This window comes from Cavia porcellus, unplaced genomic scaffold (genome assembly GCF_034190915.1).
Source record: "Cavia porcellus strain 051 isolate PalLab524CR breed Dunkin Hartley unplaced genomic scaffold, mCavPor4.1 scaffold_30, whole genome shotgun sequence".
NCBI classification, from domain to species: domain Eukaryota; kingdom Metazoa; phylum Chordata; class Mammalia; order Rodentia; family Caviidae; genus Cavia; species Cavia porcellus.
This window is the reverse complement of record NW_026947513.1, coordinates 45981595-46009537: the sequence shown is the minus strand read 5'-3', so window position 1 is coordinate 46009537 and position 27943 is coordinate 45981595. Positions and strand designations below refer to the sequence as shown.

Genomic DNA, 27943 nt, shown 5'->3' with positions numbered 1-27943 from the left:
CGTATCTGCGGGGCTGGTGGGCGGATGCACCTGCGTGGCGATGTGCCCGGGCTGGATCGGCGCGCCACGCGCGACGAGCTGAGAGACCCGGCTAGCTGCGGGAACGGCACAGGTCTTTCCCGCGTGGAGACGGGGCGGCGCGAGTAGCCTACGGGAACAGAAGGGCTCGCCTTGCCGGTTCACCTTGCAGCTGTCCAGTCCTGAGATGCATCTTAAAGTTGCTGTCGAAGAAGGGGAAATGGCGACTGCATTCTCAAAAATAAAGAGCAAACCTTAAAAAGAGCCCATGGGGAACGCGAGTGGAAAGAGCAAAAATGACTCTAACTTCATGTATTATTTTATGCTATTAGTCTATGAATATTACCTGTTATCCCGCGACGATTAGCAGCTAGAACCCTTTAAAAAGGCCTAAAGAATTGTCATCCGGAAGGTGCAAAGAAGGTATAGAGGTCGTGTTCCATGAAGAAGCCCACATTATGGGCTTTAACAGTCCTAAGGGAAGGAAGGCAAGTGGAGACCTTTTTCGTAGGAGAAAGTCTCACTATGACTTTTACAAGTTTTGGAAGTATGGAGTAAAACCTCTACGTGACTTTAACAAACAAAAAAACAAGACCTTAACTCAAAAAAAAATGACACTTTACTGTGATCCCAGCACTCAGGAGGCTGAGGCAGAAACATCCCTAAGAGTTCGAGGCCAAGTTGGGCTATACACAGTGCATTCAGGGCCAACTTATAGTAGGACCCCTCACCCCCAGAAAAAATGTGTAAGCACTGGAAAATCAAAAACTAGTTCTAAATCCCAGTTCTGCTTGTGTCTAGATGTAAGAATGTTGAGTTCTCGAAGCTTAAAAGTTGCTTCAAAAATATAAACAAATGAAGGAAACAATCTAATCTAGCTAGCTCTCAACATTAAATCTAGTGTGATATCCCATTTTCCTACGAAGGTCATGGAGGGCAAGGAAAAAGACGAGAGAAAAGGGCTTCTCAGGACGCCTGCCACCATAATCCCTTACCTTACAGTCAATGTTTCAGAACTCAAAAAGGTGTATGCTGCATATAAAAATCTAACCCGAGGAGGTGTTAATGTACTAGTGATATTTTGCAGTGAAATGTACTAGTGATGGTTTTCACTTTAAGTGGGATAAAGATAAGTTCAGTTGTTCTGCTACGCTGAAGAAAATATTTCCAATCAGGTGTGTTGCGTGCCTGTAATCCCAGCACTCGGGAGGCTGAGGCAGTAGGATCACTGTGAGTTCAAGACCAGTCTGAGTTACAAAATGGTTTTCTTTTCATTTGTTTTGTTTTTTCTTTTTGAGATAGGATCTTGCTATGCAATTAAGGCTGGCCTTGAGATCACTTTGTAGACCAGGTTGGTCTCGAACTTGTAACGATCCTCCTGCCTCAGCCTCCTGAGTGCTGCAAAGTGAATTTAAGGCTAGGATGAACTACACAGCAACACCCTTTCTCAAGAAAAGGGAAAAAGAAATGCATTCACTAAAACAAAAACATAAGCCGTGTGTGGTGGCACACATGCCTCTAAATCCCAGCATTCGGAAAGGCAAGACAGAAGGACCACCTCAAATTTAAGTCCAGCTTGCATATTAATGAGTTCATGACCAACCCTAAACTACATAGCAAGACTATGTCTTGGGGCCAAGGATTTAGCTCAGCAGGAAAAGTGCCTAGCAAACAGAGGCCATGAGTTTGATCCCCAGTATCCCCCCCACAAAAAAGACTGTGTCTCAAAAAACAAAAAACAGACTCATGTACGATCTATTGGTAAAACATCCATTAAGCATGGTTAAGCCTTAAAGGGTTAATTATTTAGCACTTTTGTGTTGCAAACTGCACAATTCCAGACAGTTACTGAGGAATTAAAAATTTACATTCAGTACAAGAGGTAAATTAACCTAATTACCAAAATTAATTTTACTGTAATGAGTATACAGCAGTTTGTAAATACAGTAACAAGCAAAATGAGGCATTTTTAAAATCAATAGACACCATCAACTCCCTGTTCTTTCCACAAATGCCATTAGTGACTTTAGACACTGTGGCTACTACTATATTCTCAAACTGAGAGTTCAAGCACAAATGCCTCTGAAACAGGTACTTCTAAATCATGCTCTAAATACATTTCTTTTTGAAATTTAAATATCAGAATAAGTAGTTCTCCAGTAGAGTTCATTAGTTTCTTTATGATCTATAATGAAGACAAACTATGAGATATTATCTAAGCTTGAAAGAAATATCCACAAATAATTCATCGTCTTGCAAACTGTTACCATTTTAGTAGATATGGTAAACAAACTCTAGCTTCAAATTCAGACATACTAAAGCTTGTCACACCTAGACTAAATCAGTAACTTGAACAATTTCTGAACTTTAGTGTTCCGCTTTGTAACACACTGCTACGCTACCTTCCACGGTTGTGATCATTACAGACAATGGTGCTCAAGAGCTCTGAAATGCCTTCTATCCCACAAGACTGGTTCCCCACGGAATGGGCTCACTGTGGAAAGACCTACTATAAAATACAAATAATAGGGCTGGAGATTTAGCTCAGCAGTATAAATGTCGCCTGGCAAGCGCGAGGTCATGTTTGATCCCCAGTACAAAAACAAATTTTATATATATATAAATAATACCAGTGAGTCGGGATTCAGGGCCAACTGTAACTTTATTCATTTTTTTCTTATAAACATTGTTTTTTAAGAAATCTAGAATTTTAGATACTTCCCACCCCATCACAAGTCTGTATACATTATTTACAACTTTCAAATAAAACATTACATATTTGACACTCAGATCCCCTTTTAAAATAAAAATGAAGCAATTAAACTTTAATCAATAACTACTACAATGTGTGCCATCTTGGCACAGCTTAAGACAGAGCTTCCAAGTTGCATTTCATATTTCAGACTACTTTCCTCCCTTCCAGCCATGTACTGTTGCTGGTGGTGCTGGGGATTCACCCGGGAATCACGCATGTACGACACGTGCTCTACCACCACGCTACAGCCGCACACTTCTTTGCGACAGTGTCTCACTAAACAGTACAAGCTTGACTCAGACTTGCAATCTTCCTGTCAGTCTCCTAGCACCTGTAATTACAGGCATGCACCACCATGTCCAGGGTCCAGCTATGAACGCTCTCCGTGAGAACAGGATCTTCCTGTTTGTGCGCTACCTGACACACCAGCACAATGTGAATGCTGCCCTACGCTGCCAGTACGGGGCACCAGCGCTACACCTCTGCTTTTGTCTTCAGAAATAATTCCTATTCAAAATGTAAGTTTTCTCATATTTAGTGTATTCTCTCTCAGTCTAGATTTCATGAGACTGCTTTTAGTGATAATTTTAAGTAACAAAAGTATAGGAAAAATTCAGAGAGAACAAAGTAAGAATTTCCTAAAAGATTAGTGTCTTTACCACCCTGGTTATGCATGTACAAAAATAACAAATACAATTTAGTGAAGACTGTTAAAAAATTATTTTCCTAAAAATAGTTATTTCTGCAGACCAACTTAAGGACAAAAGTTCTTAAATGAAAATGTACTAATCTATTTCACAATGTGCACAAATACTATTTCAGAAACAAAAATTAAACTTGTGCAAAACTGTAAGAATCATCTACCTATAAGAATTTAATGATATAAAATAATATATAAAAAGAGAAATAAAAGTTTGTATCACTAATACTGTTTCTGTGACAAATTTAAAGAAAGTTATCAACCATAACAAACTGACTTTATAATAAGTACTTCAGAATCCCTAAAAAGGAAGACTTGCAAAATCAACCTAAATGGTTGTTTCCATGTGTGTGCACGCACACATGTGAGCGCTCACATGAGTACCTCAAAAGGGAGACGAAGGTTAAGAAAACAGCTGGGAAAAGGTCAGTTATTTTACTAATATTCAGAATAGAAATTAAGCAAAAAGAGAAACTTGCTTTACACTTATAAAACAGAGTACTCAATATTCTAATCTGCACTTTTTTTCTTCTGCCAAAATGTCAATAATCCAGCTTTCAGAGGCAGCCTGGGAGGGTATTTCACTATTCTCCTTAACTTATTATGAAAACCTGCAAAATTCAAATCATCTGCAGCGAAAATTGTTACATGTTCTAATTAAACTTTTCCACTAAATCTTGAAAGAGCTAACTCTGTTATATCATATACAAGATGATAGCCAACAAAAGTGACTCTCATGGTAAATTTTAACATTAGGACAAATTTAAATTTATTTTGGGGGGTCCTCAAAGTATACATCTGTTTGTAAGAACTGGTATATTGTTTTAAAACCCCACTAAGTTTTAAAATAAGAGAAGTTTTCAAAATATATAGTCACATTTCCAAATCACAAATAACTTTTAGCACTCATCTTTCTGAAAAAACAATCAAAATTTAACATTATAAATGATGTATGAAAGTTATAAAATTCTCAGTATTTTGAGATACTGAGGTTTAAAACAGCATAATTCGTACATAAAATTTATCCCAATTTTCTTGTGCAATAATCCCATCTTTTAAAGTTATATTGTTCATTTGAGAAAAAGCATGTTTTTAAAAAATGGAGGTAAAAACTTTGTTTCCTTAAAACTATTCTATTTTAAATACTGAGTCAATTTTTCCATATTCTCTAACACTGAACTATCTGACAGTAGTCACAGACAGAACGTAAAAGTCTTCAGGAAAGAGGATTAAAAACTGGACAACAAGTTCCAGAAAATAAAACGGGTTTTTGAAAGATACATTTTACTATAAGACAGAGTTTTTTTTAAAGACCGTAAGCCTACACATCCAAATGATACTGTATAGTTTAAAATAGTGACACCAGGAAACCAATGATGCAAATAATGCTTAAAACATTCTCTTCAGCAGATTTAGTCTATGACACATTCTTTTTGCCTAGTGGCTTGCTTCTCAGAAAATAACCAAGTTACTAGACTTGATTTGGTGATTACAGTAAGTCATATTAAGCTGCCAAAAGTTTTTGTGCAACAAAAGTGATGAAATGATTTTCTTGCATAGTCACAAACTGATTCTCATGGCATCTCTAAAAGAGTGCTGAAAGCATTAAGTTTCACAGGACAGCTGTAATAAGTGGTCCTTTCCAAGGAAACCACTGAAGACCAACTGATTTGGATGTTAAGGCATGACATACCCACCTTAAAAGAAAGTTCTACGACCTAATACTTCCATCTCACATAGTCTACCATTTTAGTGGTTATCAAAACCTCTCTCAGAGAGGGTGTAGAAAAGCTGTCAGAGAAATCTGTCATTTTTTCCATTTTCCCAGGTGCAGGGAAAATGTTAATACATAAAATGGAGTCTGGAGTTTACGTATGTAAAATATAAATACCCATATCATCTCATTTCCTAGTGAAAGATGTTAGTGCTTCATCTATCCTGATAAGCCAAGCAGTAACACAGTCTGAAATGTATTTTGCCCTAACGGTATCTTTTTCTACCTCATACATTTTATGCTGATCATTCAGAATTTACAAATGACTAACAGAGAAAGTAGAGAGCGGTACATTTTCATCTAAGTTATCCTCCAAAGCCATCAGCTAAATAATACACACATAACTGTTTTAACGTGGCCTACACAGCTTTATGGGAAATGGAGGCCAGCAATTGAAAGCCAGGAGCATCATCTATTGTAGCTAATTTTAAAAATTTTGCTCTTTCTGGAATTAATTTTTTTCCACCACCACAACCACCACCACCACCACTTAAAATAATTCTTCAAACTTGTATCACATCAACATTTAACCAAAGTTATTAGGAGTGCCAATAATACCTTGTCAAAAAAATAATGACACCTTGTCAACTCACTACTTTATATTTCATGAGATCCTGAAATCAAAAAGGACGAGAAAAATCTCTGCTTTGTAACTCTGTATAAAGAAAGGGAGGAAATAATTTACTTGGTTATTTATAAATTAAGTAGAGATCTGAAAAGAATCTAAATAGACATTTATAAGCACACTCTCCTCTAACATCAAGCTTTGATCCTTATTTTGCAAAGAGTATCTTCCCAACTTTTACAGGTGGAAAACAACTACAGCAAAGCAACTTTATTTTAAAGTCAGTTCTTTTCATCTGCGCTAGTGAGTATTTCCTCACTACAGCCACCTACCACCATGTACAATGTTAAGCGCCTCCCTGGGAAACTTCCTTGTAAGCACATATAAACATACGTGTATCCTTGCTTCTCAGTAACTGAGTAAATGAATATTCAGAAACAGGCACGTGAGACTCTGGCAAAGTAAAAACAAATTCCTTTCCACATACAGTGGGAAAGTACATCCTCCTACCAAATTTTAATTTGTGGAAGTATTTTTCCATTTCTGCAGTATACTACTACTTTATAAGGGTTAAATGAACAAGAATAAGTCTTCTATTCTCTCTGTATTTGGCTACTGCAATCCTTTGCTAAGAGACTGACAGGAAATTATTCAATATGGAAGACTAATTGAGGAATTCTGTTTCATTTCCTCAAAAATCGTGCCACCGAATTTTATTTCTGAACCAGCCCACAGTGGTCACTATTATTTGCTGTGTTCTAAAAGTTTAAGAAAATCTGCTAGTTTTTGTCACTGCATTATACAAATAAGCATTACCAGTAAGCATCAATATATCTGCTCTGTCAGGCTCTCCTGTTACTTTACTGTTGGTACTTACTGCATTAATTGCTAGGAATGAATGGAGAAAAAGGCAGTTCCTGGTGATGTGGATTGTAAAAGTATCAAACTGCATCACTACTCTACTTGTTAATGACAAGAACAAACTTATTTTCTTTTCTCCTAGGCATTAGTAATCCATCAGAGCAAACACTTCTATTCTACAAGCATGTTTCTAACTGGAGGAATCTAACACATTTCTAACTAAAGAAAACAAAGTTACCAAAATTAATAAAACTAAAATTGGAAGTCTGATGGGTATTTCTCAATTCAGAATACTTGAAACTCAGCCTATGATATGCAAAGAAGGTACTATACATCATTTTAAAATGACAGGAAATACCAGCTCCATTCACTGAATGGAAATACTAAAAAAGTGATCAGTTTTTCCAGATGGTCCTTAAATCCATGCTTAATATCTTTACCTAAAACCAATAATGCATTCTTAACTTGGAAGTTGATTCCTAAAAGGCAGTCTGTAAGATTCTGCTTACAAGTAATTGATTAAAATCTTAACATCAGTTTTATTGAAGAGTTTTAAAAGAGAACTTCCTAGAACTTAATCCCCCCCCCTTTTTGGTACCGGGGATCAAACTCATAACCTTGCGCTTGCCAAGGTTATGAGCTCAGCTTATGCTGCTGAGCTAAATCCCCAGCTAATCCCCCATATTTAATTCCATCCTAACTCCCCATACAAACTAATTCCTTTCCCCAGCCAAACATACTCTCTATCCCCTACTTTTCAAAGTAGGTGGTTATTCTGCAGACTTATGGCTCATTTGGCAATTGCTAAGAAACCTCACAGTTCAGCATCACCTCTGAAGATGGCAATTCTATATATATAACCTGAAGTTTTACACCCACGGTTAACATGTAGAAAGACACCACAGTGCAGTCAACACATAGAAAGAAGCCAAAAGGCAATATGTACTATATTTTAACATCCTCAAATTTAAATATCACAGCTTTTAAAAGATGGAAAAAGACCCGGTATAGAACTTTAAGCATTTGTTGCTTAAACAGAATATATTACTGTTGATATCAAAAATAACTAAGAAATACTAATTTTTATGTTCTACATGCATACCTTTACAAATCATGTTTCTTCAATGTAGGAAAAGCTGGAGAACACCAATTTAGGTAAACTATGGCTTTTATCATAGATTATTTTACAAGCATGCACCAGTAAGTGCCCTGGATAGTAATCCTAGTATTGTTTCAAGCCTTGTTCAGTTTTTCTGTGCTTTGCATCTCAGAAGTGAACCCGCCAAGGCACTTAAAAACATAAGTCTCCTGGGGACTTCACCATGTGTCACAATTTATACAACACAGAATCCCATCCATCAGCAAACTTTTTCTTCCAGCACATGGTCTTATTAAAACTGGTCAAGTAACCAAAATCATTTTTAAAAAAAATACTGTATGCCACTAGACAAAATGTATCCCCTTTCAATGGAGAGAATGGTTCTTGGCTTCTTCTATCAATAGAGCATGTTTTCAAATATTCAAAATTAAAAAAAGGGAACTTAAGCAAGCCACCCAAACCCAAGACAAAACAGATAAAATATGACAAAAACCCCAAATACACTCCACACAGCTTCGTTTGAGGAACAGTTTGCACAGCTCTGTGTTCTTTTATCTGTCCTTTGAGGTGAGTTTTTCAATCAGTTCTTGGAGTGGTGCAAGTTCTCTTCTATCTATAAGGTTGAACTCCTATGCAGAAAGAAGACAAAACAAATAGCAAAAACATTATTTTCCTCTAATTTCACAGCAGACTCCAATTAATATTTGCTGAAAATTAACTTCTGAAGTAAACAAAAGTAGATGTGAAAAAAATTTTTTGGTATTTGCTCTGTGTCCTATGCAAATCATTCAACCACTCCTGATGTTATGTTTTGATATCTGTAATATTAAGATTAAATCCTACCCTCATGAAAACAAGGACTAAATATAATGATGGATGTTAGCCATTTTATGTAATTCCTGGCACAAAGTAATATTTAACACATGGGAGTTGCTGCTTATTTTTTAAATAAATAACCTAGGCACCATTTTAATGTATCAACCAAGTAGGGATAAAAAAATGTGACTTATCAGGCAAACTTGGGCAGTATCTGAAGAATAAAAATTTGACAGTAAATAAATATATCTAGGCTCTCCTAAGATGTGGTATGAGAACATGAATGAATACACGAATGATAAAATTCTGCAAAGAACACAGGAGAACTGAGTTTAATTTGAGCCTTTTTCTTTCTGGGGACTGGGGACTGAACCGAGGGTTTCCTAATGCTAGGCATACCCTCTTCCACTCAGCTACACTTGCAGCACCTAATCTGTGTTTCACCTCAGTATCAAAAACAGAAAGTTTCACTCTTGTCATTCTCAATTCCCAATTTAATTCATTTATTACATATGTCAAACAATGCAGTAATAATGGAGAAGCATTATGGTGCACTAAATAGCAGCTTCACTCCTAAGATATGTGAAGTCTAGACTGAGAACACAAAGGGTTACATGTCACATGACCAAGGGTTAAATTCACAGTAAGCTGATGATTTGAACAAGTCATTCTATGCTTTTACTTTATAGTGATCAGGAAAACATTCACATTTATAATTCTTAAAAATCCTCAGGTTACTACACAGAAAGTAATAAAAGAGGAGTCCTCAGGAAAACCTCTGCTCTTCTAACACTGAGCTCTCCTGGACCTGGGGGTGCCTCATGCAACCAAGGATTAATAGAGACCCTGATCACACTCATGGGTAAGGTCCACATATCCTTCCCAAAAAACCTGTCATCTGGCTACTCCTCCAACTATCAGAGGTGTGTTCTACCCTCCAAAGAATGGACTCAAGGAAAAGATTCACAGCCCTTGTTGGTATACTTGGGACCACATAGGCAAGGAATTCTCAGATCTCAGGTTTCCCAGGATACCCCAGAATACCCCAGAAAGGATCTTGTTAAGTATGTCTTGGCCCTGTGGAGTCCTCATTTGCAACTGAAGAAGGACTAGAGCAAGATTTTTTAAGTTGCTGGTCCAGGGGAGTATCACTCTTAATCAAAGAATATTACTGTGTAACCAGTAAGTTTACAGTGTCTTGATATGTCATTATGATCAGATATGGTAAATGCTATACATCAATTCCCTATTATTTTCTAGGATTTAAAAATATAGTGTACTCTGTAACTACAGAGCAAAGTAAAACTAACCCTTGTGCCGGGAGAATATACTCTTCTTTTTTAATTATTATTTAAAGAAAGACAAAATAAAGTAGAAAACGGGCAGAAATAATACATACTTTCAAAGAAAAGAAATAAACAGTAATAAATCACTAGTTGATGTATACATATTGTCCCCCCACAAATAGTTGTTCAAGATACAAAAGTGGAACATATAAATAGGAATTCATCCAGGGAGACTGCAAACAGTTCTGTTCAACTATCCAACAAAAACTAAGTAATATGGCTATCAATCCTATACACTTAGACATGTACGCATTTATCCATATCTTCATTTATGTTGAGACTTAACTAAACTTATTAGATTAAAATCCTTCTGAACAAAGATTAATAATATTGCTGGATTTCACATCATAACACTCCGGAATCAGCACTGGGTACTGCAGTGCCCCTTTCTTTCTTTCAGAGTATTTGTTCATTTCATCATGTGTCATAAGATCAGTTTTTATACACTGTTTATAGGTTTTATGCAAGCGTGAGTCTTAACATGTATTTCTATCCTTTCTATATTAGAGGAAGAAACAGAACTAAACATATTCCTATAGACACATAAAACTAAAAAGACAAATAAAACCGCTGTATAAGGAGTTATACCATGGTCACTGTGCTGTTTATTGTTATTATCAACAGAATTGGCTATATCATCAGATAAAGTATAATTGAATATATCAGTACATAGCAGAATTAATAGAAATACAACTTTGTAGATAGTGTAGAGCTACAAAAACAGGTAATAAAATCAGAATGGACATCGTAGTGAATCATTGTCATTTTCAGTATAGTTATCTATACTCAACTTGATACCAGCAACCTAACAGTTTTGAATAAAATCTATCAATAAGCAGCAGCAATCAAACAAGTCAGATTTAACTAAGATCAGTCATGATACAACAGTATAAGTCATACAGGTATCCTGATTGAGTTACTAGGAAATTAAAGATGACCACTGTGCTGTGTCCTCGTATCTTCGGGGCAGCTGTCTGTGCCCTCAGATCCAGTGTTTGTATACAAACTAGGATCAAGTTCCATCCAAGCAGAGTGGTGCGAGTAATAAGAGTTCTAATTCCTGATACACTATTAGCTATATCTTCTGGCTTTTTTTTTTTTTTTGAAGACTACTCCTCCCCTTTCACTCCCCCAGGATGAACTGTGTATTTTTGGGTCTCCCCAACACTCACGATTTTATATTGGAGGGGCACAACCTGCTATTTACCTAAGTGTTTCTGAACTTTCTCACTCCTGGACTGGATTTCTAGTTATATTTCTTTACTTATTAAAGCCTGTCTGTTCAACCTATCCATAAATAATGGTCCAGTAAACCCTATTTCTCTCTGGTTCCCTATCACATTGAGTTCCATTTTCTCATATTTGATTTTGGTCCATGTAACCTTCTTCAGGCTAATTATATTTCCTATACAGAGCCTCTCAGTGGACCCTACCTCTTGATCCACTCTGCCTGCGATTCTCTTTTTTCCCTTACGTTGGTATATCTAGGCTATCTATATTAGAAATTATACCCAACCTTCTCTACCTCATTTCTTATTTTCCATCATCAGTTGTCTGTCTTCTTTATTTCGCTTTTTGTCCCATTTGTTGGGGCCTCTCTGCCACTGTTCCTGAAATCTTTGTGCTTTTCTCTCTTTAGAATGTCCTATAGTATTCTCTGTAGAGTTGGGTTGGTGGTTGCAAATTCCCCAGTTCCTCTTTATCTTGAAAGCATCTTGTTTCTCCATTAATTTCTAGGGACAATTGTGCAGGATATATCAATCTCAGCTGGAGGTTATTGTCTCTCAAGGCTTGTATTATTTCACCCCACACTCTTCTAAATTTGATGGTTTGTGCTAAGAAGTCTGTTGTAATTCTGATGGGTATTCCCTTGTAAGTGATCTGTTTCTTGTCTCTGACAGCTTTTAATATTCTGTTCTTATATTGGATTCTGGAATCTTGATGATTATATGCCTGGGTGTAGTTCTGTTTTGATTGTAGGTGCCTGGAGTTCTGTATGCCTCATCTATCTGAGCATCTTTTCCTTTTCCTATGTTTGGGAAGTTTTCCTTAAGTATTTCTGTGAATAGCCTTTGCAGTTCCTTTGTTTGTAACCCTGCTTCTTCATTCACATTCTTTATTCTTAAGTTATAGATCCTCTTGTTATCTTCTAGCCTTTGTATTGTTACTGCTTGTTTCCTTGTTGTTTTTAAGTTTTTCCTTTCATGTTCCCACATTACAAACCTATCCTCCCATTCGGATAATCTATACTTAGTTTCTTTCAAGCTATTATGTCAGCTTTCAACAGTTTTTAGTTTCCTGGTAATCTCTTTGAACCTGCTTCATGTATTCTGTTTTCTCTATTTTCTCCATCAAACAATTCTCCCCTTTTTTTTGTTCTTCCATTCTACCATCTGTCTTTTCTTGGGAGGTGCTTAGCATTTCTTTAATTATTCTATTTATATCTTGCTTTACTTGGTTAAATACTTCACTTTTGAACTCATCTATGAGGTCCCAAAGATACTGCTTTATGTCTGTTGGTGCCATGCCTGATATTGTGTTTTCTGTCCTCACTCTCCTTTGCATTCACCTTTCCTGGATCCAGTGTTCTCGGATTGGGGACTGAGGACCCTTTCTAGTTGCCTCCTCTTCTCATATTTTTTGTTCCTTCCATACAGGCATATATAGGAGGCCCAGTTTCTTTGTTAGTTTCAGTTTGTCTGAAGCATGCTAAGTGGTCCTGCCCACTGCAGTGTATTAGGAGGTACAGACCCAGGCAGCCTATGTGGGGCCCGTCTCTCCAGGTCAACCTACTAAAGGATTCACTGCATTAGGGTGCACTATCCGGTAGGGACTTGCTTAGAGCTAGCCTATTGGGCCTCTGTCCATGGCATCACCCAGGTCAAGCACTCCCCACCAATCCCGCTTGAGAGGGAAATATGGGACTGAAGTCACCGCAGTCCCTTGTTCTGGCCAGTCTGCCCAGTCCCAGAATATCATCTGTTGGAGCCTCTTTGTCTATGGAAGGGTTTTTATTCTCCTCACTCACTGCCGGTTGATGCAGGGTTTCCTGCCAGCTCTGCTCTCAATTCGGTTCACCGCTTCCCACTCTCAGAACATTCGCGTCTCCACTAAGTTGAAACTAGCAGGCTATCCCGGTTGCACCAATTCAGGCACAGCAGCAGCAGGGTATTCAAGCTGCAAGTTCCAGCAGTGGCACCGAGACTTTAGCTGTTCCAATCATAGCACTGGAACTGTATTTTTAATTGATTTCTCTCAGCTTAGTTCGTTCCTGGGTCGGCATGGTGTATCTCCCTCTGTTTGGGACTCCCCACACTGTATTATTTTTGGAATCTAAGTTGTCTATCTTAGAGAGCCTCTGTAGCCGCTGTTATTCGCCATCTTTTCTCTCCCAAGAATATACTCTTCTAAACCACTAAAACCTTATCTTCAGCAATCCTGCTCTACCCACATCATGGCATAGATCCAGCCTCTAGGATGATTTCTGTGTCCCTGTGGGTCCACAGAGTGAGTAGTCCAGTAAAGTAATCCTTCAAAACACGTTTTAGCAAATCATAGCATCTAAAAGAGTGCTTTATAGTGAAACTGAGATTAAAATGTATGCCTTCAGTGTGAGAAGAATGCATAAAGGGAAAATGGACACATTTTGCTCCAGTGCACATGAGAAGTGATGAAGGCATTGATGCACACATGCCCACAGATACAAATAAACATCATTTCACACCATGCGTTTCTTTCAGCCTTCTGCTCTTGACCTCTACACCAAATTACATACATATATACATGCATACATACATACACAAACTGGTCAGCCCCATTCATTTCAACACTGTTTTGCTTATTATTTCTCTAATTAGAGAATTAGGTAATAATACTCACACTAATCATAACCCACATTGCTAAGGCGAGTTCTTTTGAGGATTAAAGAAAGAGAAAGTAAACTAGCAAGTTAGATTAAGGATTACTGGACCTCAAGAAGAAACACTGGATTTTTCTTCCATCTTACTTATACTTACTTAGAATGTGATTTGAAAACGAGAGAGAACAAAAAGGGTGTGATACAAACACAAGGTTAGAGGACACAGAGTACTAAAGTGCTCACGAGACCAAGTTCATCTATAGCTCTGTCCAACTAGTTGGCTTCCTTTTCCAGCCCCTCCACATGGCCCAGGAACGGAAGCAAATTCAAAGCAAACTTCTCAGATCCACTTGAGATTTGCCTGCCATCAACCTGGGACTAATGAACTCAGAAACAGAAGGCCAGCCTTTTTACCCTAGAAAGTGCAGACAGGTCAGGGGTACAGCTGAGTGGCACAGGGCCTGCCTGGCCAGCACAAGGTCCTACATTCAATTTCTGGTACAGAAATGGAAAGGGAAAGGGACAGGACAAGAAAGGAAAGAGGAAAGAAAGAAGGGAAGGGAAGGGAAGGGAGAAAAGAGGAAAGAAAAGAAACGAAAAGAGAAAAGAAGTGAGGTGAACGAAGAAGAGAGAGGGGACAGGGGAGAGGGTAAGCAAGCAGCCACAGGCGATGCAGAGAACATGGCAAGTTCTATCTTGACAGTATGTGCACAGTCTTCAAACCACAGTGCTCTGACAGTACAGGCAGCAATGGCAAATCTTTTAGAGACAAGTGTCCAAACCATAGCCTAAAACCCACTTACTGCAAAGCACCAATGCTACATTAAACCTGAATACTGAGATTTTAGTTTAGAAAAAGTAACTCGTACATTTATATCTTCTGTCTTAAAAACAAATACTGTGCATGTGATAGGTTTCCAACTACTGCACTAAACAGTAATGGCCTCTTAATCCCACTCACCTGGACAAAAAATATAAAGTGCTTGAAAGATGTATTGAGATGTGCTTCCTCCTGAAGCTGGATTACAGGGTCAAAGTGCTGGTGATAAATGTGAGCATAGACCCTGAAGAGACGCTTGAGGATGGTTTTTGCCACAGACATGAAGTTTTTTGGGAATGGAACACCTGTAAAGAGATAAACACCACCCTCTATTAAACAAGAAAAAAATGAGGCAACATGATTTTGTCAGCAATATAACATAAATTGCTAAGACATGGCTGAAAAGAAGTGGTATTTATGAATTATGACTTTATATTCCTGCTATATAATGATATTCTCAACATACAATCAAAATAAACTCATTTCTGTAGAGTAAGAACTAGTTCATTATTAGATCCTGCTATATCCCTAACACACTACCACTTCACTGAAATGAAATGGGCTTCTTAACATTGAGCCTTCAAACAAACATGTGCTGAATATTAATATAGGAACACACTGTCTGTGTTTAGTCTCTTTAAGATGCTTGTAAGATATTTCAGACTTTTTCTGTATAAATTATTTCATTACTACTCCAGGTCTATATTGGTCCCCAAAATAACTGCAATTTCTGTTCATTTAGGTTCTTTATTTTGTGAATTACAGCAATTTTACAGCCCTAAACAGATATAAAACTAGAAAAAATATATAATCCCTGTGGAAAAAAGGGCATCCCTATACACTATCACTGGAATGTAGATTGGTAAGCCATTCTGGAAAACAGTATGAAGGGTCCTAAAGAAAAGAATTGCCACAGGCCTCGGCAACCATCCTTCTGGGCAGTATACACCCAGAGGAAATGAAATCAGCATGTCACAAATCTCTGCACTGGTGTGTTCACTGCAGCATTATGCACACCTGGCACCACAGGGAAACCACCTAGATGTCTGTCAACAGACAAACAGGTGAGGAACTTGTGAGAGACGCCCCTCATGGAAACAGTCTTCATCAGCCTTACAAAGGCAGAGACCCTGCTTCGTACCACACCATGCATGGATGTAGAAAACATTATGCTAAGCATAAGCCAGGCACAGTAGGAAAAATACTGCAGTCTCACTTACACTGAGGAAAGAAAGATTAAATTCATAGAGAAAATAAAACTAGTTATCAGAGGTGCAGGTGGAATATGAGGAGATGTAGGTCAGAGGACACAAAAGTGGCAGACAGGATGAGCAAGACTAAAGATCTCCTGCACAAGATGAAGGCTGTAATAACAGTAATGCAGCGTATTAAGGTTTCATTAAATGAGCACAGATGCTTTCACCACTGATGAGGGGTACTGGGTTATTGTGAGATAACAGGTGCGTTAATTTGTTTCACTAATATAACTGTTTCATGAGGTATGTCATGGTTTATGTCTGTGGCCCCAGGCTCATGCACTTGCATTGTGATTTGTGATTGATTCATTGTCTAGCGCTTAGATTGATGGCCTCAGTGTTACACCCACCGAGGAGTGGAGCCAGCATACAGTGTAATGGCAGGAAAATGTGTATCTCTCTCTCTAGCCAGTTTCTGCCTTGCTGTTTGCAGCTGCCATGAACTGTGGGCCCGCCATGCCACCCTGCCTTGGAGCCAACTGAGTATATACTAAAAACTGTAAGAAAGAAACCTTTCCTTTCCCAACTTGGGCATCAGGTATTTTGTCTCAGTGATGAGTCAAAAGTAACTAAGACAAGTATCTATATCAGTATATCTTCCAACATATTATATACCTTAAAGATGCACATTAAATTTTTTAAAAATTAAAAAGTTATGTTCTTAAACTGGCTAACTGATCCAGACTGGCATAATACCCAAATACGAGTACTCCTAGGTTTAATGTCTTAACATAGCCCACTGCGCACTGAAAACTGTAAGTCGTAAGAAAACAGAAAATAAACCTAAATAAAAGAGTATTCTATAAAATAATGTGCACTGTTCAAAGTTAACAATTTCATGAAAGACCAAAAAGCGCTGCAGTATACATATTCCACACCAAAGATAACAACAGGAAATAAAACAAACAAAAAAAAGTCTGGAAGACATACTACAAGATTCTGTTACTGTGCTATCACTCTCAATTAAAAGTATAGAGAGGGTTGTCTCAGTGTGCACAATAAATTTGGTCTAAAAAAATAAAACCAGGTATGGTGCTGCATGCCTGTTATTCCAGCATTCTGGAGGCTGAGGCAGGAGGATTACTTAGGAGTTTGATGCCAGCCTGGGCTACATAGTGACTTCAAGGCCAGCCTGAACTACTCAGCAAGACTCTGTCTTTAAAAAAAAAAAAAATAGGACACCTTTTTTTTTCTTTTTTGGTACTCGAAGTATTTTGAAAGATACACTAACGTTGTATAATTCTGGAATAGGAACAAACCTCTATCTAGAGCCCTCTAATAAAAGGATTAACTTGATCTTCACAATTATTAAATAACAGTTGAGTAACATTTTACTCAGGAAAATCACCAAAAATCTAACAACTAAAATGCTTAACTTCTGATAAATCTACTCTTTGTGGGGGGGGGTCCTTTTGAGACATGGTCTCACTATTCAGTTCAGGCTGGCCTTGACCTCACTGTATAGCCCAGGCTGGTGTCAAACTTGCAAAGATCCTCCTGCCTCAGCCCCTCAACTACTGGGATTACAAGCTTGCCCACCACACCTGGCTTATTAAACCTATTCTTTTAACTAGTTAAGGATTTAAAAATACTAAGTTAAAAGATGAAAAAAAAAAACCAATTTACACAGGATAACTTGCTTATTTTATGACGGTTAACAAACCTTGCACCCTGTTTGGAAACTGTAACATACACATACATCAACGCAGCCCTGTAGAGTTCTCCAGCTAGTCAGGGTGAGAAAAATGAAAACAATTCTAGAAATCAGGTAGACTAGGAGAGGTCCCAATTATGTAAAATAATTATACCAATTTTTGATGGAAATAATGTCTCATCATCCAACTGATCTTGGACCCACGTCATCAGATAATCAATATACTTTGGTGCAGAGCACTTAATAGGTTTCTTTATGTTTGTTCCATCTGCCCAATGATACTCGTATCTGCAATGAAAAGATAAAAGGCACACAGAATATCAAATAGAGAAGAAGTATTTTTACATTCTTTATATAGGTATACTATATATACAGACAAGTGTTAAACAATCTGCTCCTCCAAATAAGGTACACAATATTTTTTTCAAGTTTTTCTAAAACTTTTATTTAAAGAAAGACTAAGCAAAACAGAAAATGGGTAGAAATAATACTTATGTTTGGAGAAAAAATAAACAGTAGGAAATCACTAGTTAATGTTTACATACTGTCCTTTTACAAAAAGTCGTTCAAGATGCAACAGTGGTACATACAAACAGCGAAACTGCAAACAGTTCTGTTCAACTATCCAACAAAAACTTAGTAATATAGTTGTCAATCCTATATACTTAAACATACATGCAGTTATCCATATCTTCATTTATATTGGGATTAAACAAACTAAAGGAGGCTAAAGTCATTCTGAACAAAGAAATAATAGTATTGCTGGATTTCACATCATGACACTCTGCAATCAGCACTGGGTACTATAGTGTCTTTTTTAAAAATTTTATTTAAAGAAAGACTAAACGAAACAGAAAACACGTAGAAATAATACATACTTTCAAAGAAAAAAATAAACAGTAAGAAATCACTAGTTGATGATTACAGATTGTCCTCTTATAAACAGTTATTCAAAATACTAAAGTGGAGCATATAAAGTGGGGATTCAAACAGTAAGACTGCAACCAGTTCTGTTCAATTATCCAACAAAAACTTATAAATATGGTTATCAATCCTATACACTTATACATGGAGTTATCCATATCTTCAGTTATGTTGAGATTGAACAAACCCAAGCAGTCTAATGTCACTCTGAACAAAGAATAGTACTATTGCTGGGTTTCACATTATGACATTCCAGGATCAGCACTGAGTACTTCAACGTCTTTTTTTCTTTAAAGTATCTGTTCATTTCATCATGTGTCATAAGATCAGTTCTCATAAACTGTTTGTAGATTCTACACATGCATGAGTCTTAACATGTATTTCTAATCCTTCCTTTGTTAGAGGGAAAAACAAAACAAAGCAAGACAAAACAAAACATATTCCTATAAACACATGAAATGAAAAAGACATATAAGACCATTGTACAAGGAGTTCTACCATAGTTCCTGGGTTGTCTCTTGTTATCTTCAATAGAACTGGCTATATCATCAGACATAGTATAATTGAATGTATCAGTATATAACAGTATTAATAAAAACACAATTTTGTATATAGTATAAAACTTCAAAAGCAGGCAGTTATCAAACCAGAATGTGTATCATAGAGTCTTGTCATCTTCAGTGTAGTTGCCTGTACTCTCAGACTTGATACGATCAATCATATCAGTTTTGAATAAAATCTGTCAATACCAAATAGCAATCAAACAAACCAGATTTAACTAAGATCAGTCATGATAAAACAGTATAAGTCATACAGGGCTCCAGATTACAATAATAGGAAATCAAAGATGACTACTGTGCTATATCCTGATGTTTCTGGGATAGCTGTCTGTGCCCTCAAATCTAATGCAAGTAGACAAACTGGGACAGATTAAAACCTATCAAAAAAAAAGAATAAAATCTATCTAAGCAGAGTAGTGCGAGTAATGTGGGTTTTAAATTCTGATACACTATTAACAATATCTTCTGCCACCTTTTTTAAGACTCTCCCTCCTCTTTCACTTCCCCAGGGTACACTGTGCATTTTTGGGTCTGAGCAAGACCCTTGGTTTTAAATTAGGTAGGAGGGACAACCTGCTATTTACCTAAGTGCTTCCAAACCTTCTGTCTCCTGGACTTGATCTCTAATTGTATTCCTTTACCTATTAAAGCCTGTCTTTCCAACCTATCCACAAATACTGGTCTAGTTTCCCCTATTACTCTCTGGTTCTCTGTCACATAGAGCATTGCTTTCTCATATTTGCTTTTCAGTCCATGGACTCTTTTTCATGTTAATTATATTTCCTATAAATAGCATCTCGGTGGACCCTGCCTCCTGATCTACTCCACATATGGTTTTTTTTTTTTAATTTAGTGTATCAAGGCCATCTATATTAGAGATTATAACCAACTTTCTCTGCCTTATTTCTGTTATGCTTTTTTTTGCCATCAGTTGTCTGCTTATCTTCTTCATTCTGTTTTCTACTCCATTCATTGAGGATTTTCTGCCACTATTCCTGGAATCCTAGTACTTTTCTCTCTCTAGAATGCCCTGCAGTATTCTCTATAGAGTTGGATTGGTGGCTGTGAATTTCCCAAGTTCCTCTTTGTCTTAGACGTATCTTGTTTCTCCATTAGTTTCTAGAGACAGTTTAGCAGGGTACATCAACCTGGGCTGGAGGTTATTTTCTTTCAGGGTTTGGAATATTTCACTCCAGGTTCTTCTTGACTTGATGGTTTGTGTCAAGAAGTCTGCCGTAATTCTGATGGGCCTTCATTTATAAGTGATCTGTTTCTTATCTCTAACAGCTTTTAATATGCTGTTATTATACTGAATTCTTGGGATCTTGATTATGATATGCCTGGGTGTAGCTCTGTTTTGGTTGTAGGTGGCTGGAGTTCTGTACGCCTCATACATTCGAATATCATTTCCTGTTCTTATGTTTGGTAAGTTTTCCTTAATTATTACCATGACTAGCCTTTGTAGTTACTTTGTTTGAATCTCTGCTTCTTCATTCACATTCTTTATTCTCAAGTTATAGATCTTGTCATCTTCTAGCCTTTGTATTGTTACTGCTTGTTTCCTTGTTATTTTTAAAAAGTTTTTCCTTTCATAATTTCACATTGCAAAACTGTCCTCCAGTTCGGATAATCTATCCTTAGTTTCTTTCAAGCAGATCTGCCATCTTTCCATAGTTTTTAATCTCCTGGTAATCTCTTTGAATCTGCTTCATGTAGTCTACATTTTGTTTATATTCTTCCTCAAATGGTTCTCTCCTTTGAGTTTCTCCCTTCTTCCATCTGTGTCTGCTTGAGGGGTGCTTAGCCTCTCTTTTATTAATCTTCTTATATCTTGCTTTACTTGGCTAACTATTTCACTTTTGAACTCACCTATGAGGTTCCAAAGATATCTCTTTATGTCCACTGGTGCCGTGCTGCCATGTATTGCATGTTTGCTGTTCTCATTCTCCTTTGTATTTACCTGTCCTGAGTCAGTGTTCTTAGGGTTGGGGGGGGGGGGACTTTTTGTTGTTGCTTCCCCTTCCCATCTTTTTGGTTTCTTCCAGGAGGCTCCAGTTTCTTTCTTTGTTGGTTACAGTTCTTCTGAAGCACTACTGCATTGTGCTAGTGAGTTGAAGACAGGGACAGCGTATGCTGGCTCCTCCTCTTCAGATCAGTCAAGCTGCTGGAGGACTGCACTGTATTACTATTCGCCGCATCCCCTCCAGATCTGTCAAACTTCTGAGGCTTCAATGCATTAGTGTGGTTAGTGTGCACTGCCACGTAACAAATTGATTTCGGATAACCTATTAGGTCTCAGCCAGGTCATGTGACCCAGGCCTAGCTCACTCCACTAATCTCGTTCAGGAAGGGAACAACTGACTGAAGTCACTGCTGCCCTTTGCACATGCCAGTCCTGCCCGGTCCCAGAATGTCATCCACCAGAGCCCCCCTTTCTATGGAATGGCTCCACTCCCGTCACTCACCACAGGTCGATGTAGGCTCCCTGCCAGCTCTGCTGCCCTTTGGCTAGCCAACTCCTGACCTCAGTGTGACTGCGCCTCCAGTGAGTCGAAGCAGCAGGACCTCAGATGGCTCAGCAAGTTGCCTGCTGCGTCAGGAGCACTGAACCTATAGCTATTTCAATAATAGCACTGGGACTGTTATGTTTGATTGGTTCTTCTCACCTTAGTTTCTTCTTGGGACAAGAGAATTCATCTCCCTCTGTTCGGGGTTCCCCTCGCTATATTATGGTGAATTCTAAGTTGACTATCTCAGGGAGCTGCTGTAGCCTGCTGTTGTCTATCTGCCATCTTTGCTCCGTCAGGTATGTAGTATTTTAAGTTGCCAGTGAACTACATTACAATCCAAGCCAAGCCGACTCCACCAACTCACCTTTATGTTTACACACTTTGTGTCTGAACTTTCTTTCTAAGCTTTCCCTCATATCAGGTAGAATCATATATTAGTATAGTAAAAAATAAATAAATAAAGCTTGTTTACTTCCTAGTTCTATGCTACCCCTGAATTTAATGGGATTTTTCCATTTAATGGAATTTTCCTTATGCAGTACAATTCTTTTTAACTTGCAGCTTCTATGTAAAGGATGCAGAATGACACAAAGACTCCAACATAAGACTAACAAAAATGAGAATGATTCAATATTTCAGTATACTTGGCTGAGGAGCCAAACATGCGCTCACAGAAAATCTGCAACTCAAAGATGCTCCTAGGTATGGGTATCAACAGAATATGATCCTTTATTTAGTGAACATTTAAATATCATGTAAGGAATTCAATATTAAGAGCAAGTCAAGCTTAAATGAAGGACACTTCACCACTCTCAAAAAGAACTAGTGTAATTGAAAATTTTTTACAAGTAAAAAGCTGGGGACCTCCAGCACTCAGGAGCCTGAGGCAGGAAGATCACTGCAAGTTCAAGCCAGCCTCGACTACACAGTCAGATTCTGCCTCAAAAACTGAGAAACAGAAAATAGTGTCACACACACAAAGACAAAGACAAAGACAAAGAAACATGAAATGAAACTCCAAAATTAAGGTAAACACCTTAGGGTATTCTAAATGATAAAAATTACCTTGAGATAGAATGATACTTTCTACTTAATTATAACTACTTATGTCTAAACAATAACTCTAGACGAAACATTCTGTGGAGTACCTTATTGCCAAAGCTCAGCAACAGGAATGACTGTCAAGTTCATTTTGAAGGTCTCCAAGGGAGATTTCCCAACACTTCTTAATGTCATGCTGCAATGATTAATCACCTTCCCAAAGAAAAGTCTTCCCATTATAAACTAAAGTCTTCAATGTAATTTAAAACTAGTTCTCTACTTGTTTGATCTTCTTTGGAGAAAGAATAACTTTTAAACATCTTCGGCAATAAAGACCTACGTCTAATCACCATTATTCTTCATTTAGGAAATAGGAATTCAGCTGGCGTGTGGCACACACCTATGATCCCAGCACTTGGGAGGCTAAAGCAGGAGGATCCCGTAAGAGTTCAAGGCCATCAGGGCTGCATAGTGAGTTCAAGGCCAGCCTGGTGAGAGACTGAATCCAAAAAAAGGAATTCATCATGTTTATGTAAAGAAATCTTAATATTTTACCCTCACAATCAAGTTTTTTTTATCTTTTTAATGATTTTCAGGTGTAAAAGTGAAGAAATACACTAAACTGAAGAATCATATTAAATAAACTGAAGTTTTTTTGTTTAAAGGAATCAACTTTCTATTTTTTTTGAAAAATAAAACACCAATTGCTGATACTTCTAGAGTTAAAAACAATGAACCCCTACTTTTTACATTTATACTTAAAATAATTTCCTTCATTATATAGTTCTATCTTCTCTCCATAGCATGAATTTGTAAACTACAACTTCAAGACATTCACTATATTTTAATAATAATCAGTAACTGAGAACCAAGCCCTGTGAGCCATTATTCAATACTTCTTTGTAATAGCCTACTGCTAAGTACACTTAGAGCACACCTTCAAGTATTTTTGAAAGCCGAAAAGCTTGCACAAGTAGGAAATTTCACACTTAGCCTCACATGATAGATCAAGTACACTAAAAGTACTTAACATTACTGCACTTAAAATTATCTTCAATTTATGTATCTTGGGCTGTAATGGTCAGTTTCTGTAGCTTGGGCAAAATACCCAACATACACAACTTAAAGCAGGAAGCCTGCATCTTGACTCATAGTTCCAGAGTTTTCAGCCCGTGGTCAGTGGGCTCCACAGCAGAGACATCACAGCACAAGGCCGTGGTGGAGAAAAGCTATTCAATTTAGGGCAGCCAGAAACCAGGGAGGGGCTGGGAAGAGCCAGAGAGAATGCAGCCACAGAGCAGATACGCTCCCCAAGGCCATGCCACCATGACTCCTAGACACACTCACAAGTGGCTTTACTATTACTCTAAGCATCTTTCAAGTCAATCAAGATAAACCATCACAAAGATGTATACAAAACATAACATGAATTCTAGCCTTAGACTTGTTTCATTCCTAAGATACTCATGCATATGCAAATATTCCATACTCTAAAACACCTCTTGTTCCAAGTACTTCTTTCAAATAATTCCAGAGGAACTTGCTTTCCTGGAAGGCAATGCTATTTCACTCCTCAGTGCATAATTAACCAAGTAGAGTAACAGTAAAATTGAAAACATCTACTTATTTTTTTTGGTACAGTAACTGAACTCACGACCTTTCACTCGCCAGACAGGCGCTCTGCCACTGAGCTAAATCCCTAGCCCAAAAACATCTACTTTCACAAGTGAAACTTAAATATCTAAAGTAAATACCAGTAATACAACCAGAAGAAGTGCTAAAAGGAATTCCATTTTTAAATGCCCTTTTTCCTCATGTAAACCCAAATAGGGTTAGGAAAGACAAAAAGAGGCACTTCAAACAACCACCACAGAGGACAGCTCCCCAAGGTAAATACCCAACTCACTCCACAGAGAGAGGTCTAGCAGGAAGCAGGGAACTGACAGACACCGGATTTTGAGTTCACTGCAGCTGTTCATCCCTAGAAGCTCAAGAGGGGAAGGTCCAGTCGCAGCTCTGTGCCTTTTTCTTTTTTTGGTCTTTTTCCTTTTGTCGGTACCGGGGATCAAACTCACGACTGCCTGCTTGCAAGGCAGGTGCTGTGCCTTTTTCTTTACTGAGAGGCTAGTTCAGGTTTGAGCTCCTTTACCATATCTCTAGATCTTTCATGAGTTCTGATACTGCACCTTTGTTATGAACTCCTTGTTCATTCATCTGACTAAATTCTTTCTTTGCGACAGTTCCAGAGGAGATACTTTTGTGGTGAATGTTGTGTTATGAAATAAAATATATAATCCATGACAGGTCTTACATTTAGGTATCATTAAATAAATAGCAGTTGCCACTGTTATTAATAACAGTAACAATAAAAGCCAATTTCAAAAATGCATTAAGTCCAATCAACATTTATTGACTGTTAACTAGGTGGTAAGTAATGTCCTTGCACCAAAAGCAACTTAAAAGAGAAACAAATCTAAAGGTTAAATAATGCACATATGGGCCAGGACAGCACTTCTGTAATAGAGCTCCTGCACTTGCTTAACATGCAGAAGTCCATAGATCCAGTCTCCTGCACCATAGGAAAAAAAAAAAAAAGAAAAGACAAATAGCATAAGAAGTATAACAGCAAAGACAGCCATTATTACAAAGGTTAAAAAACCTAAAAGCTAAATAGATCACATCTAGTCTGAAAAATGAGAAGACTTCAAGGAAAACCAGGTGATACAGGCCTTAAAGATAGGTAAGATCTGATTTGATACACTAACAGAAGGTAGACAAATGGAAAACAAAAAAATGTCCAAAGCATAAAGACTAAACAAGAAAGTAAGAAATGGAGGGCACAGCAAGGTTTTTTCATAAGCTAATTTGGATAGACTAAAGAATATACAACAGCATACAGAAGAAAGGCAGGATGAAAGACAACACAGGGAGAATCCTAACACTCAAAGAATCTGGACTTGATCTATTAAGTCGGTGGCAAACGACTAAAGGAGTTCCTAGTAGAAAAACAAAATCGTAGTCAGAAACTTCCTTCTAATCTAAAGAACTACAGAACACAGATGAGGACTGGTCATTCAGTGTGTCTTACTTTGGCCCAGCTGACATGACTGGACAACTCTCTTCTGTACAGAAGTCTGTGATGGTTCCATAAAGCATGTTGATCTGGTTGAAGAAATCCACAGCTACAAAGCAAATGTTATTAGTGAGCAGCACTTCAATTTATAAATCACTGACATTTCAAATTATAAGATACTATTGAGTAATTTTTTTTAATCAGTACCAGGGATCAAACCCACAACTGCCTGCTTGCAAGGCAGGCGCTTATGCCGCTGAATTAAATCCCCAGCCCAACTATGGAGTATTTTAAAAATTACTATTTCACTTTTCCATAAAGTTTAGACATATAGTAGATGATTTCAACTAAATCTCATTTTAATTCAATTTATTCAAATTTTCTTCAATTATAAAACTCATCAATTTCTTCACCAATGCTTAAAAGCCCCAAACCTTTTATTCCCCAACTTACTCTGACTAAATTCCCAAGAATGTATTTTACTTACACATTTTCATTTCTAGGAGTTAGAGGCTATCTCGTATTTTACTAATTTCATAAAAAACCACCACTGAAATCTTTTTAAAAAATAAGTTGAATTTAGAAGTAAATATACTACTGAAAGGGAAAATTTAAGATAATTGTTGGGCTGAAGATGTAGCTTTGTGGCACAGCACCCTTCCTGGCAAGCCCAAGGTCCATAATTTGATTCCTAGTACCAAAAAACAAAAAAGTAATGGTTAGAGACTCTAAAATGAGTCCTGCCATTCAACATCTGTATAAGCTATGCAAGCTACTAATCTATCTTAGCTTTTTTTATATATTAGAAAAGGTATAAGAATAGTACCTATATCACAAGGTTATAAAGATGACATAAAATGATCCATAAAGAAAAGACAAGTGCCAGACATATAATTACCGTCTGCCAAATACTACCCCAATGAAAATACTGAATTTGCTTTGTAATATACTGTAAAAGCAAATAACAATTTCTTAAAACTTCATTTTTAGCTAGACATGATGGTGCACACCTATAATCCCAGCATTCAAGAGGCTGTGACAAGCAGATCACTACACATTAAAGACCAGCCTGAGCTACATAGCAAGTTCAAGGCCATCCTAGAATACATAGCAACACTCAAAAAAACCTAAACATAACCAGGTGTGATGGTGCATGCCTGCAATTGCAGTACTTGGAAGACTGAGGCAGGAAGATCACTGTGAGTTTGAGGCCAGCCTGGGCTACTTAGCTAGTTCAAAGCCAGCCTGAATTACACAGCAAGATCCTGTCTCAAAAAGTAAAAACAAACAAAAATCATTTTATTTTCAGAAACAAAATACCATAAAGACTCAAGATAGATTATGGTATGACTGTATCACAGTATTAGGTTGCTAACTATATCCTACAATAATGATCACCTTAGCCTTGCCCAACAATGAGACTACTACCCTAATTCAGAGAAGCCAGAAGGTTACTTACTGTTCACTGCAACCCACTCATTTAGATCTTCTCCCTCAGGAAGCATGACAGCCATCCTGAGGTTGCCACTGCCAAGAGTGGCTTCCGCATGTTTTAAGAGCTCATACTGGTGAGAACCCTCCGGGATGTTCTTCTTTGGTTTAAAAGTCTTAGAAGAGCGACTGCCACTATGAACAGAAAAGAAGAAACAAAAACATATTAACATTCAAGGTAAGATCTTGAATCAGATGATATCGTATTGTTGTTCTTAAATATCCAGAAATAACAGCAAAATATACCTTTAGCCACCTCCAGCATTCAACTTAAATTGTATTAGCTACTTAAATCCTGGCAATGTAACTGCTATAACTATTGTATTCTCTGCTAAAGAGACCTACAAACTTTCTATTACATTTCCTACTTTAACTTACAAGATGAAAACCTCACTATAATTAATGTAGCTCTTCACAATAAATGATTCAGGATTAGTTGTAAACTATAAAAACAAGTATTTCCATTATTATCATTTTATTCCTTTTTCACCCCTATTCACTCTAGCTAACACAAATATACCTTTTACAAGAAATATGAAGGTATAATGCTATATCAATAAAAAGAAACATCTAGTAGGCACGGTGGTACAGTCTATAATCTCAGCACCCTGGGAGACTGAGACAAGAGGATGGCAAGCAGGAGCCCAGCCTGAGCAACCTGGTGACGCCCCATCTCAAAATTCTACAATGGAACAGTACACCCTGGGATGTAGTTCAGTCCCGTGTGTGTATGTATATATATAGTGTGTGTATACACACACGTTCATACCAGAATAAGAAAAAAAGGCTAAATATTCTACCACTTACATGACACACCATCA

The 27943-nt window shown here is 37.5% G+C and overlaps 1 protein-coding gene across 2 annotated transcripts in view; it reads right to left on the bottom strand.

Moving 5' to 3' along the window:
• Nucleotides 1-2661: 2661 nt before the first annotated feature.
• Nucleotides 2662-27943, bottom strand: part of Mob1b (MOB kinase activator 1B) — a 71227-nt gene continuing 45945 nt past the window's right edge. For both annotated transcript variants that reach the window (XM_063240559.1, XM_023564135.2), the window contains exons 2-6: nucleotides 27091-27257; nucleotides 25647-25740; nucleotides 17678-17811; nucleotides 14755-14918; nucleotides 2662-8401 (exon numbers count right to left, since the gene is read on the bottom strand). In XM_063240559.1, coding sequence (XP_063096629.1) covers nucleotides 8324-8401; nucleotides 14755-14918; nucleotides 17678-17811; nucleotides 25647-25740; nucleotides 27091-27257 — 637 coding nt within the window. In that variant the 3' untranslated portion in view covers nucleotides 2662-8323. The remainder of the gene's footprint in view (nucleotides 8402-14754; nucleotides 14919-17677; nucleotides 17812-25646; nucleotides 25741-27090; nucleotides 27258-27943) is intronic.